Source organism: Vulpes vulpes, chromosome X (genome assembly GCF_048418805.1).
Source record: "Vulpes vulpes isolate BD-2025 chromosome X, VulVul3, whole genome shotgun sequence".
NCBI lineage: Eukaryota > Metazoa > Chordata > Mammalia > Carnivora > Canidae > Vulpes > Vulpes vulpes.
Window position 1 is genome coordinate 52,174,180 of NC_132796.1, and position 15,638 is coordinate 52,189,817.

Consider the following 15,638-nt stretch of genomic DNA (forward strand, 5'->3'; position numbering starts at 1 on the left):
TGATACAGGAATGTCTAAAGGAAGTAGTTAAAGATTTTTAAAAATCATGTGCCTCTCATAAAGTATAAATTCATCAGCTTTCTTTGTAGACACATTGGACAGAGGCCTCTAGCACTTTACTTTCCTGCAGGATTTGCAACTGTATTGGCAATTTTTTTTTGAGAGTTTTCCAGCCCTCTGGCCCTATCTTCCTTCTGATATGATACATGCTACAGGATACTTACCTTATCTTTTCCCTTAACTAATAAAACAAAACGCAATTTTGTAAGTCAAGACCAGCAGTTTCAAACCTTATTGGACATCAGAATCACCTTGATGCTTAGTAAATTGCAGATTCCTGGGCCTGCTCAATAGATTTTTTAAAAGTTTTTATTTATTTATTCATGAGAGACAGGGAGGGAGAGAGAGAGAGAGAGAGAGAGAGGCAGTGACATCGGGAGAGGGAGAAGCAGGCTCCATGCAGGAAGCCCAATGTGGGACTTGATCCTGGGACTCAAGGATCAAGCCCTGTGTCAAAGGCAGATGCTCAACTGCTGAGCCACCCAGGCATCCCTCAATAGATTCTGAGTCAGTGTGTCTTGGTTGGATCCAAAATCCTGCTCTTTCAGAGGCACCCCTGGTGGTCAGTGATAAACTCTGTTTCAGGGAATGATGTCTGATTGTGCCCCCACCCCCTCATTTCTCTCTCCATGATTAGCAAAGGGAACCTCACCATGGATATCTTTGTGGATCACACATGGTTGGGTTCATCTGAATGGGAGAAAATGAATAAAACATAGGTCAGTAGACTTGAGACTTTAATAAGTGTTGTTTCTTTATTTTTTTTTTTTTAGTGTTGTTTCTTTAAAGTAACCTATTTGAAGTGGACCCTTTGGGTTGGAGGCTGGTCTGGTGGGCAGTGACTAGGCAGTGAGCAGCCTAGGAGATGCCTTCTAGCGATGGCTTCCTTAGTTATTTATAAGTGGAAGAGGAGGAGGGACCGTGAGGTCTTAGAATTCAGATGCTTTTTAAGTGAAGCTTCTGTCCTTGGAAAATGATGTTTTCTAGTATTCTGATGAGGTGCCATCTATCTTAAAGACTATTCTAAATGTTTTTTGTTAGATTTATTATTTTTCTTTGTTGTAAACAAAGTCTGTTAATCAGGTGCCTACCGTGGGTTTTTAACATCACATAAGGATGTTTAAAAACCATATACCCCAATTACTCCCAACAGTTAACCTTGGAAATAAAAGTGAGTGGTAATACTTCTTAACTACACCTTCCCAAGCCCTCAGTGAAGCTGGCAGCCATCAGTTAAATAAACCATTAGGTTTATTAGTTTGAGAACAGAAGCATCAACTTGGGCACAGTTTTCTAATTTGCTCCTCATTTACCCAACAATAATTTATTCAGAGGCTACTCTGTGCCTAGTGGACATTAGATAATTCTACAAATAAAGCCAGAGACTGATGAGCAGCTGGAACTCTGAGGGGATCATCTGAGTGGGAAAAAATGAATAAAACACAATTTAATAGACTTGAAAGCTTAGTAGCCCATAGAAAACAGAAAGTGGATTCCTTAAAGCAACAGCCTTGTTCTCTTTTTGTAGTCTATTTTAAGTGGTCCCTCTAGCCCAGCATTATCAACCTTGGATTAGGAGCTTTGAGGAAATAGTGGTTGGGTGGTTGTTTTTTAAAGGATTTTTTTTTTTAAGAAATGTAGTTACTAAGCAACTGCTATGATCTGCTGCTAAGTTGGAGTTCAGCGGGCAAGTCAATTCCAAAGAAGGGAATATATAAACAAGTTGTGAGAGGGGGGGAAATGGCTTAAGGATAGATTTGGTATATTTTTTTCTGGGTTCAATGGCTATTTCTGCCTTCTTTATCTTCCCCCATTAGAAAGGGCTGCCTGGTCAAAAATCTCTTTGTCTCATCAACTTCTCCTCCTAGCCGGTGAGTGAGGAGGAGGACCAGAAAGCAGCCAACTAGCAGGCCAGGGTGGAGGGCTGAGCCCTGGAGTAGGGCTAGTTCCCTGGGCAGGCAGAGAGGTAGACAGCCCCACTGCTGCACTCATGGGCAGTCCGGGGCCTCTATGACAGATCGGTCGCCACCCTCTACATTTAGATTGCGACGCCTCATTGATATTGATGTGTTGCCTTGTAACCCTCAGAACAGGGACACTGTCCAGCTGCTGTCTTTTCCCTCCAACACTTAATGGGTGAGTCAGTGACTTAACTGCTTCCTGCAGGATTTCAGGAATGGGAGTAGGTAATGAGGACAAATCATAACACTGGTGCATGATGAATGAAAGAACACATGAATTTAACCAGTTGGCTTCATTGGTACCAGAGTGAACAAAAATAAACTTTATTGAGGATATTTGTGTGAGTTAGAACTCCATTCCCTCCCCTTAAGGCTTTTTAGCATTTCCCTTTATACCTAGCTGAAGGTCAGGTTGCTTTGCTGAGGGAATGGTAGTGTCAGGTGTTGGAACAGGTGTTTTGTTTTCTGCCTGTAGAATCATACAGACTAGATGGGGATGCTTCTTGCCAGCCCACTTGGTACATGAAAATGCTTTTGTGGAATTCTTTTTCCCTGGAAATAGGTTTGTTTTTTTAAAGCAGTTCCACAACCTTCAACCCCTACTATAAATTTTGTCTTCCTTTGAAATATTTTCATAATGAGGTAGGACTATTTTCTACTATTTCCACAGCATGTGCTTTAGATATATCCCATTTTATGCAGCAATTATAGACCTTAACAATTGTTGTGTGTTGGGGGGGGGGGGACAAATGTAAATATCATGTACCAGGAAATGTACTAGGAAAATGTCACAGCAAAGGACCCCTATTTAAAAAAAAAACTTTTATAGTAATTCTAGAGCTAGAATTAATTTTCCTTTCTCAGGTTTTCTTAAGTTGGGTGTAAACCTGGAGTTGCCTTTCCAGAGTGATAAGGCTGTTTCAAGGCTGTTGTGATGGTGTTAGTGTGCTATAAAGCTGGGCATATGGACTTAGAACCCCATGAACTAGATGATTTTGGAGGAGAAAGGTGACAGCCGACTTACCGGTTTGGGAGAATTTCTGTTTTAATGTTTGTTACTGAAGCCAAAGATCCTGTTTGTTAAAAGGGAAATAACTTGGAAAATGTGATCTTCTCATCTTATTGTGAGGTTTGTTTTTACCTTTGTGTACTGGGTTTCAAGTCTCCCCCTCCAAAATAAAAAAAAAAAAAGTCATCTAGAAACAAATCATCTTCCTTTCCTAACAGTGATATTATAGCCTCAGGCCCTTTCCAGCCCCTCCACCGTGTCTCAGGGCCATCTGTTCTCTGCCATCCACTTTTTTGGGAAAGTCTATTTTCCCATCTGCTCTCCTTGGGCCCTAGTGCCTGCTCTAAAGATTTATGAAGGCTGCACTGGAACCTCTCTCCAATTGTTTTTTCAAGGATCAGTGAAATTTCAAGGCAGATAAAAGCTTTTTCCATTTGATATATCCAAATGTTACTCCTTTTTCAGGTATGTTTCTTCCTTCTATTAGTCTGGGAGTGGAAAGATGTCTGTCTGTGCTTGGAGGAGGGACTCTGCTTATCAAAGCAAAGATTGACTGCACTGACTCTGGCTGCTTTGAAAAAGCCCAGTGTCCTTCTGGCTCTCTAGCCACTGGCACACAGGCTTGGTGCAGTTCCTTGGGTTCATTCTTTTCCTGTCTTTTCCCTTGTCTCCCTGACAGAGTACAGTCGTTTTGAATCAAAGATACATGACTTGCGAGAACAAATGATGAACAGCAGCATGAGCTCTGGGTCTGGATCCCTCCGAACAAGTGAGAAGAGGTCTTTGTATGTCAGGTAAGTCACAATTCTGAGCACCAGGCCTTGTGCTGCCTGAGGAGAGCTCTGTGCCAACACAGCCCTTCCTGTTTAACTAGTGGGGTAGGGAGTGTGTACTCCCAGTACTAAAGCAGCATTTTGCACTGTATGCTCAGGTTGTGTACTTTATGGTCAGTGTCTCTCTCTTCTGTGAGCTGGCTTCTTCCTCTTTGCTCATGAATGACTCAGTATGAGAAAATTTCAGTTTGCTCTAATTGTGAAAGACTGCTGGGTGATTGTTGCTAGTCAGCATTCAAATAGCAGTCAAATGTTCAGAGTACTTTGCTTGCAATCTGTGATTTGAGGGGAAAACTTGGCATACCCCCCTTCCACATATGCAGTAGACATCAGCATTTGTATCTGAGCATATCAACTATCACTGTGTTCCGGTACAGGGTCTTGTAAGAGACCAAATAACTGACAGGTTGCTGCTTCTGAGTCTTTTTAAAAAATGGTGTTTTCTTCCTCTCTGCTGTGCCAGTCTGCTGTGTCTGAATCCTGGGACATGATGGGATGGGATGGTGTATGGTCCCCAGGAAGGGTGGGTGGAGGGAACGGATATATAGCATTGACTGTATTGCTGCTGAAAGCTATTCTGCAGTACTGTCCAAGGTTGAACTTTTGACACATTATAATACTTTGTCAGGTCAAAAGTACAAACCTCTTGGGGAGTTGGACTGCTAAGTGAACACTATGAACTCCTTGTAGAAGTAAGAATACTTTTCTTCTTCCTGCCCTAGCTTCTTGGCAAAACTCCAAACAGTATGGTGCAAGTACATGGTATCTCTCCAAGGTTAAAATCCTTAGTGGTGGGATTACTCTCCTGACCCAAAGACAGCTGTGTGTGTGTGTGTGTGTGTGTGTGTGTGTGTGTGTGTGTGTTTAATGCTTAGGTGTGGGGTTGTATTACACTCTTGGGGTGAACGTTCTCTAGTGGCCTCTGATACCTGCTGGGGGGTTAGGAGGGAAGGCTACATTAATTGCCTGGCAATGGGATTGCTGCTCTGCCTTTGGGGTTTGACTTGAAGATAGCCAGTGGATATAGATGCCCATTGCAGTTTGTCTCACAGTGTTGATTTTCTTTTCTCTCAGTTGGTAGTCCCTGGCCCTACTGGAGGGAGTGGAGCCGAGGGAGCCCAGCTTTGAGTCTGAAGCCCACTAGAACCCTCATGGTTCTTTTTTGAAAAATGACCCCTCAACTACTTGTTTGTTGAGAGCAGCTTTCTTCACATTTGCTGTGCTTACCTCCTAGTGGGTTAAAATGCCAGTGAGGTGATTTTGGCGGGCTTCACTATCTGACAGAATTTAGGGGTGACAATAATAAACATCTCCAAATGCAACAGCAATTTCTGTAATGTTCAGGGCTACCTGAGCTAGAGGAAGGCTAGACTAGTTTCTGGTGATCTTTTCGGTCTCCTGTTTTCTGTCACAAAGCCCTTGCTCTGGGTCTGTAGCCTAGACACTGGGACACTGATGGGGGAAGCAGAAATGTGCTGTTGCCCCCAGCAAAAGGGTAATACTTCTGTGACTTGGTCAGGATTGTTCCGTTCCCGTGCTGCCAGCCCCCGCAGATGTGCCACTCCAGTGTGCGTGGGAAGTTGCTCTTTAGGCAAGACAGTTTCTTCGGAGAGCTTTATTTTTAGATTTCCTTTCTCCACCTATCCTGTGCTAGAGCTCTCCCTGCCTGGGTAATGGAAGTGGGGCATTAGCTCCTGACCTGGAAGACCTAAAAGACCTGGAACACCCTTCTCTAGCCCTGGGAAAGGGATACATTGTGTCTAACTCTGGTAGGAGGGTAGAAACTCTGTTCTAGTGAATCAGTTTCTATGGTTTATATAATCTGCCCTTAACCTCATCTAGATAACATCAGTGTCCTCTGAGGAAAGTAAGTATGCTTTAGAATAATGAACATTTGTGATCACTAGACTTAGTCAAGGGAAGTGTTTTATGGCCAAAGCAGTGAGGTGTGAGGTCTTTTTCTAACCTAACCTTTCTATCAGAGCCTGGCTTGCTCTGTTTCTTTCGTGCCTGTTTGCCATTCTTTCATTCTACACTTTGTTCCTTTTCATTAGCATGTAAACATATTCGAATTTCTTCCATTCTTTTTTTATTTAAAGATTTTTATTTATTTATTCATGAGAGAGAGAGAGAGAGAGAGAGAGAGGCAGAGACACAGGCAGAGGGAGAAGCAGGCTCCATGCAGGGAGCCCGATGTGGGACTCGATCCCGGGTTTCCAGGATCACACCCTGGGCTAAAGGCAGCGCCAAACCTCTGAACCACCAGGGCTGCCCGAGTTTCTTCCATTCTTAAAAAGAAAAAAAAAATCCCTTTGATACCAATAGCACCTTAAACTGTTCTCTTTTGCTCACCACATGTGCCAAATTATGTGCCAGGAAACACTAGTTCCTCATGATGTTAATAAGTATTGTGTGTGCAAAATCAGTGGTTCAGTAAGTTGGGCAAATGCAGTATTGAACAGAGGAAAATAGAGTGCTGTGATTCATATCCAGGGGAGGGACTGTACTAGGCAGAGGTCCACCAAAAGATAGGAGCATGGGAGCCTTATTTGGAGAAGCCTGTCTTAAATCCAGTTTGGGAAATGTTGGAGTCATCTGTGCTTGCTCCTGCTATGTCTTCAGATCACCTCTCTTTCAGTAGGAAAGGAAGTGTGCATCTGCTTTTCAGCATGGTGGTGGGGTTCCAAGCAACTCCGGAAGGCTCCAGAGGAGCAGAAGCCCAATTCTGTCAGGGATCCACAATGATTTCTTAGTCATCAGATTCAGTGACTGGTTCACCGATTCTTTGCCATTGGTCTGACCTCTTCACTATATTTGTTACCACGAATTACCCACTTGCTTCTTTAAAAGCTCTCTTCCTACCTTGGTAACCATTCCTCAATGTCTTTTATTAGCTCTGCCCCCTAAATTATAGTCATTTATTTTCAGATTCAGATCCTCTTGTTGTATAAATGACATCCTTGATCCCTTTAGTGAACTCCAGACCTGCATATCAACTACGTGCTGGACATGTGCATGAACTGCACTCCCAGTGCCTCAAAACAAGTGGTGTTGCTCAAAATTGAAACCCCCTCATAACACACATGTACCTGCTGCTCCTCAATTTCCTTATCTAAGTTAATTGCATCAACCTATCATGTGGAAAAGGGATTAGATTTGTTCTGTCACCTAAGGCAGATCTCATCTCAACAGAAGGAAGAAAGACCTAATGATTAAGACTGTCTGAAAACAGAATGAACTGCATCCGGAGGTAGTAAATTTGATCTTTTGTTACTGGAGATGTTACAGAAGAGGCTGGGCACGCCCTTGCCAGGATGTTACCAGAGAGGCTTGAAGCTAAAGCAACAATCTGGACATAATCTAATCAGAAGTTTTCAGCAGTTCCATGATGTCTTCAGGATAAGGGGAAACAGGCGACATCTATGCATTAGGGCCTTTGTTATTCTCTTTCAGTTGTAGTTAAAATCCTTTAAATAATACTGCAAAGTAGACATTATTCTCATTTTACAGATGAGAAAACAGAGACTTTAGACAGCCTTGAAGTTCCAAAACTGGAATTTCAGCCCAGTTGTTCTGACCATAGAGCATGGTTCTTTCAACATTTCCCAAACTTGCTGATGGGAATCAGCTGGCATGCTAGTAAAAATACAGATCCCCGGGCTCCTCTTTTTATCTATTTGGCTTCATTGGGTTTGGGGAAATGTATGTTTTTAACAATCAGTCAAAACGCTCGGGAATAACCACTTGTTTGTCACAATAGGTATTTATTTCCGTTTCACTTGAGCAACTGAACATTACACTTACATTAGCTGCTACCACGTGGAAGGTAGGAAAGCACAGGGCCTTCCCCATCCTTCACCAGACTAGACTCATCTCTTAAACAGTATAGGAAGGATGAGCAGAGGCCATCTTTCTGCCCACTCCAGGGCTTTTGCTATGCTAGTGAATTTGCCTTCGATACTGGAAAAGTCCACAGAAATATGCCTCTCTTGAGCCTCTTGCTCAGGGTCAGGGTGATTGGGTGTTTAACTCAGGTAATTCTGATGTGAAGGTAGTACAAAAAAGACACTGGGTAGGTGAGACTTCCAGGGACCTCCAAGTTCTAAACTTAGATGTTTTTTCATTTATTTCTTGAATGAATGAATGAATGAATGAAAGACCTTGTCCTCCAAAGGTTGCCAAGAGGCTCAGTAGTATATTTGCAGAAATAGGTTTTGCAAGTCTCTTCCGGCTAGGCTGGGTATGTTCTTCACAGCCATAGGATACCATCAGGGGAGCCCTGGCCTCCTGGTTGGTCATCTACCATCTCAGTCTTCTTCCCATTCTAGGAAGGAAATCATGTTGGGGCATCTGTAGTCTGCATTCCAGAAAGCATATAAGAAGTATTGGTTTGAAAAAAAAAAAAAAAGAAATATTGGTTTGGTCATCAAAGAAGGCTGGAGAATGCTACTTCTTGTCAAGGAGCAGACATTAATCATATACCTGTCTTGTGCTTAGAGCCCAGGGTGGTGCTTAGAGGAGCCTGACTTTGCCTTGTTCATTAATGAGTTTCAATAGTGGGTTAAAATGCTAGTGAGGTGATTTTGGCAGGCTTCACTATCTGACAGAATTTGGGGGTGACAATAATAAACATTTCCAAATGCAACAGCAATTTCCGTAGTGTTCAGGGCTACCTGAGGGTGGGGCAGAGTGTACTGTATCATTGATTCTCTAACTGCCTGTTGCTAGAGTATATTCCCCAAACAGCAGTCCTGGACCTGGGCTCCTAATCCCCTCAGATGGCCCAACAGGTGTTGTGACCCCAAATGTTCACATATTATGGGTCCTTGACTGCCCCTCTAATGTCATAATTGACCTTTAAGGCCTGAAACTTTGAAGTAAACTAAGGAGAACAGTGCCCTTCCTTGTTCTCCATGTTCCCTTCTGCAAAGAGTACCTGGAAGACCTGACTTGATGTCAACTGCACTTGTGCCTCTTGTGATGACCCACCTTATGTCGACCTGAGTACTCAAGTTTGGGCTTTGAGGTTGCTTTTCAGAAGCTGCTCACAATTTTAATTCTTGCAGTAAGATCAAGAGCTGATGAGTGACTGTTGCTTTATGGCTCTTGGTGCGTGCTTCATATGGACCAGGAAAGGGATGAGCTGCTGATTTTCGAATAATATGTGCCTTTTATCTGGTACTTTCTATAGCTTAGGCTGCTATAGCAGAGTACCATACACTGGGTGGCTTAAAGAACAGACATTTATTTCTCACAGCTCTAGACATTTGGAAGTCCAAGATCTAGGTGCCAGCAGGTTCAGGTTCTGGTGAGCACCAACCCCCTCCAACTTTCCTGGCTTGTAGATGGCCACCTTCTTGCTCTGTCCTCACCTGGCCTTTCCTGGGTATGTGCAAGGAGAGAGAGAGAGATCTTATTTTTTCCTCTTCTCATAGGGGAACTATTTCCATTATGACCTCATCCAAACCGAATTACCTCCCAAGAGCTCCATCTCCAAATACTATCACCTTGAAGGTTAGGACCTTGATGTATGAATTTGGTGGAACACAAACATTCAGCTCAGAACACTGACCAAAGGAAGAAAGCAATGTCTTAGACCCTGACTGATATGGGAGGGAAGTGCAGTGGGCGAACTCTCTGAGTGATAGCAACTGGAGAGTAACTGGGAGGGTATTTGGTGCCCTGCTCCCCCAACCTGATCTCCTCTAGCATTCGTGAGCATCAGACATGGCCTTAGTCCTAAAAGGGCTTCCCCCTTGGTGATATACTATAAAAGATTTTAAAACTACAAGAGTTAAATAGCCATAAGTAGAAAACATTAAGAAAGGTCATTGCTAAATACATAGTATGAATTTGGAAGAAAGAAATTTGGAATGGGCAGGGTCACAGAGAAGGGTGGAATTTGGGCTGGGCCTCTGGGATGCTGATGAGGGTGAGAGGGGACTGGCAAAGCACCTCACCCTACCCCCACCCCAAGCCACACAGATGGCTGGAGCCCTGCTAGGTCAGTGCAGCAGGAGCAGCCACATGTCTTTGAGGCTAAAGTGCTAGAGTGCTCTTGTTTACTTTGTTTTGAGAAACCTGCCTGACCAGTTTCCCAGGTATTGGCCATTTTCTTTGCATTCCTGTTCACCAAGACTTCAAGGTGGCTATACCAGGTGCTTCTGATTTATCTGGATCTTTTAGACCCAAACCTCACAATTTAGGATCTGAACTGCAGAGACTTTGGCCTGGTAATCTGTTTACTTTGAGCTGATTATCTTCCTGCTTTCCAGTCTGGCAGTGAGGTCCCAGCTGAAGGGAAGATTAGGCAAAGTCCCCCAGAGCGCGTGTATTATGTGGGCAGGTACACACAGCTCTTAGGGGATACTGTTTGAAAGGTCACCATTTATGCAACATATCTTTCAAGACCTTTGGCAGTGTTTTCTCCTTAGGAAGATAGGCAGCTCCATTTAAAGCTTCAGCTCGGGAACTCCAACCTGCAGACCCTGGGAAACGAGCATCTGCTTTTCATGCTGGTGTGACTTGGCTCCAGAAGGCTGCTTCATTGCCCACTTTCGCTTTGTTTTTACATACCACATTTTCTCTGGGCCAGTCTCTGCCCTGCTTTTAAGAGAAATTGGTGTTTTTCTTGCCTGGCCGTGTTTGAGAAGTTGCAGGAAAACCCAGGATCTGGCTTTCCCCTTGCTTCACAGAGGTGTATGGCCATAACCAAGGAGGAGCATATTCAGGGTTGAAGAATAATCTTTTAATGTAGACCATTTACTGTGATCTTAGGCTTTAGATGGTAATATTTCCACAAGCTTTGTTCTCTCTTGACATAGTGCTTCCCTCTGAACTGACCAGTCCTCAAGTCGGAGGCTTTCATGAAATGTTTTTTATCTAGACCCAGAAATAATAAGAGGTTTCTGAGGCTTCTAGTCTCCCAATACACCATCTTGTCAATAAACTCATATACACAGGGTGGGACCAAGGTACCAGAGTGGTTAAATGTGGTTTTAGGTGTCTGGAGACAAATAAGTATTGCTTTCTTTTATTCTTTCTTCTTTTTCTGCTCATTCTTTTTGAGTCAGAGGGTGAAAAGTTTTGTTTCTATGTCATCTGGGCCTTGCATGTGTAGGATTTCAGTTTTGGGACAGTGGTTCAATCTGATTTAAAAGGGATGGTATGGTATCTACCTTGACTTTCTCTAGTGCTTGCCCTAAGGATTAAAAGGGGTAGTAGATAAGAGGATATATCCATGCTGTGGAGAAAGGTGCTCCTTCATCCTCTTACTAGTTCCAACCTGAGGCATTTAGCCAGTCCCTGTCACTTTTAGGTTCCAGGCTGTTCCTAAGAGAGATTGTCACTGCTAGATGGCCACAGTTAAGCATGCTTCTTAAAGATCTCAAGTTGATACTTTTTCAAAATAAATTTAAATTGTTTAAATATTTATTTATTTATTTTAGAGAGGGGGGGTGGCGAGAGGGGCAAAGGGAGAGAGAAATTGAAGCGGACTCTGTACTCAGCACAGAGGCTAACTCGGGGCTCGATCTCACAACCCTGAGCTCATGACCTGAGCCAAAATCAGGGGTTAGATGCTTCACTGATTGTGCCGCCCAGGTGCTCCCAAAATTCATTAAGGTCTAATTTAATACTTTTTTTTTGATTACATGAAATATATATCATTTGAAAGGTGGTTTGACTTTACTACTCAGCCTGTTCTTAGTTTTTTTTTTAATTTTTTTTTAAGTAAGCTCTATGCCTAACGTGGGGCTTGAACTCACAACCCTGAGATCAAGAGTCATGTGTTTTACCGACTGAGGCAGCCAGGCACCCTTGTTCTCTTTCAATTATACCTTCACACGCAAGTTTAGCATGCTAATGACAAGCTGAGACCATGAAATTGGTCTCACAAGGCCTACTAAGTGAATGCCAGACTCCTTAGCTGGACTGTAGACTGAGTGCCTTGCACTGCCGCCAAATATGGGTGCTGCTGACCCTGCTGCACACCCTGGGTTACTTGCCTCTAAGCCTTTGCTCACGTGGTTCTTTCTAGCCAGAAGGGCGTCTCCCCATCTCCCTCTTGAAATCCTGAACCTTCACTGAGGGCCAGTTCAAAAGTCAACCCCTCCTTATAGCTTCCCCAAACTGGGTGTGACCTATGTTCCCTCTGAATGCTTTTAGGCCTTGGCTTATCTTGCATTTGTGCCTCTCACTACAACATACTCAGCCAGTGTACTCTGCAAGGCCAGGACTTCTTTTGCTTCTGGGTCTCCCATCTGTCAAACACAGTGCCCCACACAAAGTAGACAAAGTGAATGTTTAAATAAAGGAACAAAGGTGTGAGAGTTGTCTACCACACAACTCTAGATGAGGGAGGCCCTATGCACCTCTGGGCCTGCTTTCTGTCATCTCTGAGGAAGTTTTTTAGCTCATAGTGAAATAAAATTTCAGCAGGAAAAGAGAAAAAGTGGATTTAGAGAAAATCCCCATTTTGGATTTGGAGAAGAAATCACCACCACGACTGTGGAAGAGTCGACTGGTGAGGGAACTGGGCATATTTAACCTGGTAGAGAAGACATAGGAAAGACTTATGCTCATGAAATGCTAGAGCTTGAAAGAAACTTTGAGACCTCTGGGGCTCTGATGTCCTGCCAAGCTCTTCTTCCATTTGTAGTTCTGATTGAAGGAAAAGTAAATTCTTTTAAAAAAATATTTATTTATTTATTCACGAGAGACACAGGCAGAGGGAGAAGCAGGCTCCCCTCAGGGAGCCCGATGCAGGACCGGATCCCGGATCCCGGGATCATGACCTGAGCTGAAGGTGGGCACCCAACCGTTGAGGCACCTGGGTGGGCATCCCGAGAAAAGTAAATTCTTGTTCATTCATTTTACATTCTCAGCTGAAAATGATGTTATTTTAGTTCAGAGCTTCAAATCCTTTTTCTTTTATTTCAAATTCAAATGTGCTGCTATGTCTTTAACAAAATCATAGTTTATTTATTTTTTATTTTTTATTTTTTATTTTTATTTTTTAATAAATTATTTTTTTATTGGTGTTCAATTTACCAACATACAGAATAACACCCAGTGCTCATCCCGTCAAGTGTCCCCCTCAGTGCCCGTCACCCATTCACCCCCACCCCCCGCCCTCCTCCCCTTCCACCACCCCTAGTTCGTTTCCCAGAGTTAGGAGTCTTTATGTTCTGTCTCCCTTCCTGATATTTCCCACACATTTCTTCTCCCTTCCTTTATATTCCCTTTCACTATTATTTATATTCCCCAAATGAATGAGGACATACACTGTCCTTCTCCGATTGACTTACTGCACTCAGCATAATACCCTCCAGTTCCATCCACGTTGAAGCAAATGGTGGGTATTTGTCGTTTCTAATGGCTGAGTAATATTCCATGAAATGGGCAAAAGACACGGAGAGAAATCTCACAGAGGAAGACATGGACATGGCCAACATGCACATGAGAAAATGCTCTGCATCACTTGCCATCAGGGAAATACAAATCAAAACCATAATGAGATACCACCTCACACCAGTCAGAATGGGGAAAATTAACAAGGCAGGAAACAACAAATGTTGGAGAGGATGCGGAGAAAAGGGAACCCTCTTACACTGTTGGTGGGAATGTGAACTGGTGCAGCCACTCTGGAAAACTGTGTGGAGGTTCCTCAAAGAGTTAAAAATAGAACTGCCCTACGACCCAGCAATTGCACTGCTGGGGATTTACCCCAAAGATACAGATGCAGTGAAACAGCATGACACCTGCACCCCAATGTTTATAACAGCAACGTCCACAATAGCCAAAATATGGAAGTTGCCTCGGTGTCCATCGAAAGATGAATGGATAGAAGATGTGGTCTATGTATACAAAATCATAGTTTAAAAACATTGTTTATTCTGTTGTTCAGTGTCCCTCATCCACAGATTCATCAAAGAAAATCCAGATAGACTTGGGGATCACTTTTATTGGGAGATAGCCCCTTTTTTGCCTTGTTTGCCATGGAACTTAGAGCCAAACATGTTCTTTACCAGAAGTAAATGACTTAAGTCAGATGCTTTCTTTCTCTTTTTTTCTCTCAAGTGCTCAGAAGAGTGCCTGAGCATATTAGATGCTCAAAAATACTTGTTTAATTAATGAATACCCTTAAGAATAGAATATTATATCATCTTTAAAAATATTAGTTTTGGGCAGCCCTGGTGGTTCAGCAGTTTAGTGACACCTTCAGCCCTAGGATGTGATCCTGGAGACCCAGGATCAAGTCCCACGTCAGGCTCCCTGCATGGAGCCTGCTTCTCCCTCTGCCTGTGTCTCTGCCTCTCTCTCTCTGTCTCTCATGAATAAATAAATAAAAATCTTTAAAATAAAAAATATATATTAGTTTTGATGACTAGTTAATGGTATGGGAAATATTAATGATACAATTTCAAGTGACCACTAAGGTTGCTAAATTGTACCTACACACCGTGTTTCCATCTCAGTGAAATCTGTTTTTTTGTGTATTTATTACAGAATACTATACAGTAACACAACAGTATGAAGAATGGTTCTGAGTTATATTCAGTGTGATTTTTCTGTTTAGACTTTGTTTTTCAAATATTCCATAATGAACTTATTGGTATAATTTTTTGATGAAATTAATGCATATGAATAGTATAAAATCTCAAACACTATAATAACATGCAAAAAATTAATCCTTTTCCTATTCTTCCCTTTTCTGGCTCTATAGAGGAGAATGCTTCCAAATATTTTGGCTATAGCAAAAAGAAATAGTAAATCTAAATAACCCTGCCTGTGTTAAATAATGGAGCTATGAAATGATAAGGATGTAAAAAAATAATCAGATGAAAAGTTCAGTATTTCTGGGAGGAAAGAAACCATAGAAAAACCTTATAGGAAGGTAGGGGTAGTCATCCAAGGAAACTATTTACATCATAATGTAAAAATAAATATTGCTTATCCTCGAAATGTGATATAACTAAATTGGGAGGACAGGGTCAAAAGGATAGGTGAGTGCTATTGAAAACCAATATATATTCATCTTTCAACGGGATGAGCACTGGGTGTTATACTATATGTTGGCAAATCAAACTCCAATAAAAAATAAATATACATTAAAAAAAGAAAACCAATATATAATGTCTAAAATGTTTTTTTAAAAGTGATGCAACAACTAGCAACAAGCAGCAGTTATTTAGAAAGGTGTCAGAAAAGAAAAAGAAACAGCAAAAATATATGAAAGCAGTTTCTTTTTATATTGACTTACATTTTTTGAAGTAAAGTAGTAAAAGGAACATGTGCCTGTGGGTAAAAACAAAGCAGATGGTGTCACTCTGGTGTGCAGTGCTCACTGCTGGCATTCTTGGTGACTTGGATCCACACTTACTGTTTTTACTTAGCTCGTGGTATATGTGTTTTAATATGGTAAGGTTTCATATGGTAAGGTTTCTGAAATTCCTCTTGGAAGTGAATTGGCACATTAGTTTTATTTTAACCTCAGGTGTTTAAAAAATTACCAATAATTGGATTCCTGACATCCAGAAAACACGTCTATATCAACTTTATCATGTGCTCCAGCTTCTTACTGCTGTTGGCAAAGGTCAGATATGGTTCTGTGGGGTTGTCTCTGGATTTTCACCGGTAAGCTCTCTAGTGTCCTACAGCCTCATCCTAATCTCTTCTCATTTATTTTAACATCTTCCTTCTTCCCTCTCCAAACTAATTTGTGCTTAATCCAAGTTCTTTTCTTTTCTTGACTATATTTGTTTTAATCTGTGA

General features: G+C 42.1%; 1 protein-coding gene across 6 annotated transcripts in view; it reads left to right on the forward strand.

Moving 5' to 3' along the window:
• The window catches only part of DLG3 (discs large MAGUK scaffold protein 3), a 53,808-nt gene that overhangs the window by 24,452 nt on the left and 13,718 nt on the right, over window positions 1-15,638 (forward strand). For all 6 annotated transcript variants that reach the window (XM_025982916.2, XM_025982917.2, XM_025982918.2 and 3 more), the window contains one exon: window positions 3,710-3,824. In XM_025982916.2, coding sequence (XP_025838701.1) covers window positions 3,710-3,824 — 115 coding nt within the window. The remainder of the gene's footprint in view (window positions 1-3,709; window positions 3,825-15,638) is intronic.